This window comes from Triturus cristatus, chromosome 3_2, assembly GCF_964204655.1.
Source record: "Triturus cristatus chromosome 3_2, aTriCri1.1, whole genome shotgun sequence".
In the NCBI taxonomy this organism is placed as follows: domain Eukaryota; kingdom Metazoa; phylum Chordata; class Amphibia; order Caudata; family Salamandridae; genus Triturus; species Triturus cristatus.
In genome coordinates, this window is record NC_140584.1 from 612,957,575 (window position 1) to 612,963,967 (window position 6,393).

General features: G+C 46.9%; 1 protein-coding gene across 1 annotated transcript; it reads right to left on the bottom strand.

The window, feature by feature from the left end:
• Positions 1-3,934: 3,934 nt before the first annotated feature.
• LOC146857824 (E3 SUMO-protein ligase KIAA1586-like) lies at positions 3,935-5,818 on the bottom strand. The gene has a single exon (XM_085647075.1). It carries the CDS (start codon positions 4,958-4,960, stop codon positions 3,935-3,937), a length of 1,026 nt encoding a protein of 341 aa, XP_085503201.1. The 5' UTR covers positions 4,961-5,818.
• Between the last annotated feature and the right edge of the window lie 575 nt (positions 5,819-6,393).

A 6,393-nucleotide genomic window follows, 5' to 3' on the forward strand; every position in this document is an offset into this window, starting at 1 on the left:
GTACCCTGATCACGGTAGTCAGGGACAGAGAAGAGGTCACTAGAAACGTTTTGTTTTTTAAAAAGGTCCCACCGGAAGTCGAAGAAGATCTTCCGGAGCCAGGAGACCACCGCCCAGCATCATCCCCAGGCCCTCAGGAACCTACAGAGGATGAGGGTCCACGCACGACAGAGAATACAGGGAATGGCTCGACCCTGCAAGCCCACGGAGCGAATGTGCCGCCAGGGACACCGAGCCGCCCAGACACGGCCGTGGCAGATGGTTCCGAGGACATGTTTCAAACCCCACCGGACAGGCGCAGCCAGAGCAAGTACTATCTATGCCCCTGCCCGCAGCCATCCCAGAAATACCGAGACTTTGTGGTCAGCTGTCAACCACTGAAGTGAGAGCAGGCTGCGCCTCCGCCAAGACCAAGTAAGACTGTTCTGTTGTTTGTTCATGAGACTCACAAGCACTGTTAAGATGTTACGCCGCCATAAGCGGTGTTGTTTGGTTTTTGCACCTCTGGGTAAAGGAGGAATGTAGTGTTGCCTCAAGCTGGACTGGACTATTGTTACAAGGGTCCCCAGGTGGTGTTGGGCCAAAACTCCCCCTGAATGTGTACATAGTGGATACGCCCGACATCCCCACGGACGGCGTGCCGGTTATAGTAATAAATAGCCCGGAGCACTGGGCGTGACCAGGGATTACACTGGCCACTACCTGACAACACGTGTGGCGTGACCCTATTTCCAGGCCTTAGGTCCCGTCACTACAGGGGTCACAAGTTTGTCATGTCCCCCTTCTTTGCAGTAAGGAAGCAAGAAGTATTGCAACCAACCTGTGTGAATTGTGAAGAAGAGGGTCCTAAGAGGCGCAGCACAACACGGGCAGCAATAATGCTCGAGGCTCGACAGACTGCTGTGCGCAGGTAAGCGGAGGCTACGTGAAAGCACGTCGTAAATGCGTATGGTGGCCCTGCGCTCCTGGTTTAAGCATGATTCGGGATTACACAGGTGGCATTTGTAACTCCCCCATGTGTTGTGCTGCGTCTGGGTAATTTAAATAAGATTGCTGCCTTCAAGCTGACCGCTGACAGGAAAGATGCATCATTTGTTAATTGCGCCCATTCACACAACTACAATGATTAGATTAGAGAATGTTCCTCAGCACACGTTATCTTTCCCACATCGTGTGCGGCGCCCCTGGCTACTCTTAACGGCGCACCGAGGTGCTGCGGTGCACAGTTTGGGAACCACTGCCTACAGGCGTAAAAAAAAAAAAATCCCTGGTGCCTAGTGTGCTCTCTCCCCCCTCGGGGGGGTAGATTGGGGGTGATTGCCCCATCTGCCTCCCAGGGAGGGCAGAAAGACTGGGAAATTTAGGGGGGGGGGTGCATTGGCATGCCCATTTTGGGCAGCCCCCACCCCTACAGGCATAAAAACAAAAACAATCCCTGGTGCCTAGTGTACTTACTGCCCACCCAGGGGTTGGCAGATTGGGGGCTATTGCCCCCATATCCCTCCCAGGGGGGCAGAAAGACTGTGGAGTTGGGGGCATTGGCATGCTCATTTTGGACAGCCCCCACCCCTACAGGCGTAAAAACAAAAAAATCCCTGGTGTCGGGTGTGCTTTCTGCCCTCCCAGGGGGGCAGATTGGGGGCTATTGCCCCATCTGCCCCCCAGGGGGCGCAGAAAGACTGTCTGTGCCCAAAGTAATGGGGGGAGAAAAAGCCCTTGCTCAAGAGGCCGCCCCACCTCCCTGGTGCCTAGTGGGTGGATCCCTGCTTGGGGATCGCCCTCCTGAAGCAATCCTCAGTAGAGATCCACTAGGGAGGGGTACCATTGGAAAGGGGAGATTCTCCCCCTTTCAATAATACCTCTCCTATCTGCCTCGGTGCTCCCTGAGCACCGAGGCAGTGAAACTTAAACGGAGTTTCAGTTTCTCCGAAATGACGTCAGCGCGACGTGCGGGCTGACGGTCAGTTCGGAGAAATAATCAAAACACCATCCGGAGCTGTAGTAACGGAGCCACCCGGCCCGTGCACACATGCCGTCCACGCATCCACGCACCCTGAGGGCGGGCGCGCCCGAAGGTATAAATAAAGGGGCGCAAGACCACTCGGGGTCTTTGGCCCAATATACAACTAAGTGTCTGTGTTCCCTGATTGTCGTGACCACCCTCACCGACATACCCCCTCAGATATAGCTAGGGGCTGTATCACCAGTCACTACATTCCCCAGCTCCCGAGGGTGTTTTGACAAGAAGGTAATCCCTCTGGTGCCCGTACCAGAGGGATTTCCTGTGCCATGTGTGTGGACTGCCGGGAGCTGTCCGACGCACATGAGCACTGGTGCGTCGACGGCTCCCGCCCGTCCGACGCGCCGAACTGATTAATGTTTTAATTTTGTTGAATAAAAATGTATCTGCTTTTTTGCCTTGTATACACAATGTACAATGGGATTTTTGCTTTATAATAATTATTGTGACAGTTGTACACTATTCAAAACAGCCGATCAGATCCATTCAGAGGTGTTCAAAAGTTCCTGGAGAGAATTAAAAATGGTTAAGTGAAATTATCAAAAAATAAGATAGGAGCAATAATAGGAAATTACAAAACTGTGATCAAATGGTTTCTGAAGATGTTCCCAACAAGCTTGAGATAATTATAAAATTTAAGCCAAAGTTTGCAAGTTTTGAAGTAGGTGAAATATAAAAAAAATGGAAAATGCTTTGAGAAAAATGTTCATGGCCAGTTCTATGTACACAGATACAATAAAACGATTGTATATGTCTTTTCAGCATCTTCAAAAGCAGGTGAAGCGGACATGGGCCACGAAGGCAAGGAAGCAGCTGGTCACTGTGTTTCAGGTAGTGAGCCATCAGACAGCGATGGACACAGTGCCATGAAGGATGGGGGACAGGAACAGAGGCCACCAGCTCGTCATCATCTTCAGAGGTCTCCACAAGTGACCAGTACCTAATGGTGGTGGACCCTATAGGAAGTGTACCAACCACATCCTTGTCCACCACCCAGAGACGCATCTCCAGCCTCCCTCTTGCTCCCCCCAGTTGGCCAAACCCAACCACATAAAAGGGCTGGGTGCTCCTTCACCAGGGGCACCTCACCCCCTGCCCCTATCAACCTGGCTGCGCTGAGTTAGGAGGCTATTAATCTCTTACACATCATCTCTGTAGGCCAGACTGCAATAGTGAATGGCATCCAGGTCCAATGATCCCTCCATTTTTTTTCCTCTGTGTGTGGCAGTGGAGGGTCTCTGTGCGCTGCAACCATGGCTATGTGCGCCAGGAACCAGACCGCACTCGTTTGCAGCGCCAAATGTCACTCCAAATGTTTACTTAAAATAGTGAAAAGGTGGTGTATTTTCACACATACAGCGCCACGTTAAGGGTCTTAAGGTTGGTTTGCAAAGTGGATAAACATGCCATGACATGAATTGGTTACACAGGCAAGTACACTTCAGGTTTAGGAAAGCACAAGACTCCAACGGTGGTACCATCATAAGATTTTACTAAATAGTCTTAACTGGAGCACTGTTCATTGGGTGGGGAAATGTTGGGAGCTTACACAATATCACATATTCACAATAAGTTACAAAATTACATAACGTATTTACAATTTGATGTGAACGCTACTGAGTAATGTTGGGCTATCCCGCCAGAGATAGTTTGGAAAGCTCTGACATCCAGGCAAACATGTGGGAGAGGGCCATTCAGACACGTCAAGTGGCATCACTAGATCGGTGACAGGGTTGCTTCTCACGGCAATCCTTGCCATTTTTCCAGTACTGATAAACTCTATCGAGGTCACCTTTCGCATTCAGGAGGTAGGCCTTTGTCCTCATCAGCATATCCAAATGCTTCTGCTCTAGTCTATTCCTCAATTTACTCTTTGTAGTATTCATTAGGCTGAATCCTCGTTCACAATCTGCACTAGATGCATGAAAGTGTTGCGCTGACATCAACAAGCTGAGACATCCCACTATACTGAGCAGCGTTGCGTACATTGAAATTCACCATGTCTTGAAAGGTGGTAAATAACCCACCCTTTACATGTTCTGCCACCACATATTTATAGTCTCTGTATTGTCGAAAAACATCTTCTGGTGTTTCACAATCACCCAGTACCAAGACATTTTTATACTTTTCAACAAGTCTTTGTATATTCTCAGTCCCAAAATCAAAATGTGATTGTGTTGCTATTGCCTGGATTTCAAAACTTGCCCATTCTTTCAGTTCATCTTCAGGGAACCTTTTTTGCATGTGTTCACAAAGAAGGGAAACAAAAGACAAAATCGGCCCACTGTCAAACTCTTGCCTTTCCTTGTACAACACCATCAGATCTCTTACATTGTTGCTCCAAAAGACAGTGTCTCCCAAAGACTGTTCCTTAATTTGGCAAATCTTTGCTCTTGCATATTGTACAGCTTCAACAGTAGTCAAATAACTTTTTGGGAACAGTTTGCATATAGATGCACATTCACTCAGAATGTCATTAAGTTCTGCAAAGGAAATATGGTAGTTTGAGTCAGATAGCTTTTTGTAACAGTATTTAGCAACTGGATCATTCTCCTCAACTTTCTCATGCTCAAAGTACTTAAGAACAGCCTCGTAATTCCAAATGAGTGCACCAACTGCAAAATGCCTTGAAAGACACCCGACTTCATTCAATGGTTGAAAAGAGACTTCTTCACAATCAGTGACCGATGCCATTTCATCCAGCTTGGGCTTCCTTGCAGGAGATCTGGAGAACACATTGTAGACAGTCCTCAATAATGTCTCCATCTCTTTAATCATTGGAACCCTCTTCCAGGCATCATCAACTCCCAAATCTTCTCGATGAGCGACACAATGCTGCTCAACTAGATGGGGAATAGATTGTTTAAGGCGAGTAGCAACACCATTATTTTTAACCAGCATCACAGACGCACCATCGGATGTGAACATGACCATTTTCATGAGGTCCACTTCATTGGCAGTGTAGAATTCTTAGACAGCAGTAGTGATAGCCTCAGCATTACAACTAGTCAGCTTCATTATGCCCCCAAACAGTGTTTTGTGCTCTGTTGATGTTACAGGCCGGAACTTGAAGTACAGGATGAGCGTTTTTGTAACAGAAATATCTGTGCTCTCTTCAATCATCAATGTGTGATACAAAGCGTTACAAAGTTCTGCCATACCTTCACAGTGTATCACGCTAATAATGGCCTCAAGGAACTCAAAGGCATAGTTCTTGCTCCTCCAGCTGTCTGGTATCTTCACATACAAAGCTAGGTGGTCATGGATGTCTTGTACAGATAACATTGAAGTATTCATCTTCACTGCTATCAACACGTTGTTGATGAGAATCTTTATTTCCTCAGGCAGGGATCTTTGTCGTTCAACTACTTCTATTCTATTTGCTTTGTCAGTGGCAGTTTTGGTCAGCATTGCCCACACTCCCAAACCAAACCTGGTAGCAGCACTTCTGTTTCTCAATATGACCATGGCAGACTCATGAACTTTGCTAATTAGATGGTGTTTCAGGTAATCCAGTTTCCAGCCATCACTCCATTTCTTCCCTGTAGAAATGTCCCCAACAATCTTGGCTTCTGCACATGCTTTGCAAATCAAGCCCACGTCTGGACTGTATTGAAATAGTTCCCCAAGTTGCATGCGAACCTTGCTTCGTGATTTCTGTGTCTCAACCTCCACAATTTCTTTCATCGACTCTTCCTTAAATACAAGGCAACATTTCTTCCTTTGTGGTGAAGCATCGCACTCTGCAGAAGGTACAGCTTTGCGCTTAAACATTTCCGTGCCTGCCGGTTTTAACCTGCTGTGCCACAAAGCCTGCAAAATAAAGGAACATGGCTTACGTTGACGCCAATGCTCATGAATGCAATCTATTGTTACACTACAATGTACAAGATGCACCACAGTTTAAATCTACCAAACAATTACCTGTTCTGCTTGAACTCACATACACCTGTTTAAATGTGTGGGGTTTTGTCCGCAAAAGCTGCAGCAGAAAAAAACATGGGAATTATATTATACTACAATGTACAAGATACACCACAGTTTAACTCTACCAAACAATTACCTGTTCTGCTTGAACTCACGTACACCTGTTTAAATGTGTGGGGTACTATCTGTAAAACCTGCAACAGAAGAAAACATGGGTAAGTATGTTATACTGCAATGTACAAGATGCACCACAGTTTAACTCTGCCAAACAATTACCTGTTCTGCTTGTACTCACGTGCGTCCGTTTAAATGTGTGGAGTACTATCTGCAAAACCTGCAACAGAAGAAAACATGGGTAAGTATGTTATACTACAGTGTACAAGATGCACCACAGTTTAACTCTATCAAACAATTACCTGTTCTGCTTGTACTCACGTAAGCCCGTT

What these genes read in the sequence shown, in the direction of transcription:
- LOC146857824 (XM_085647075.1), bottom strand. Translation starts at nt 4,960, where the DNA reads ATGAAAATGGTCATGTTCACATCCGATGGTGCGTCTGTGATGCTGGTT.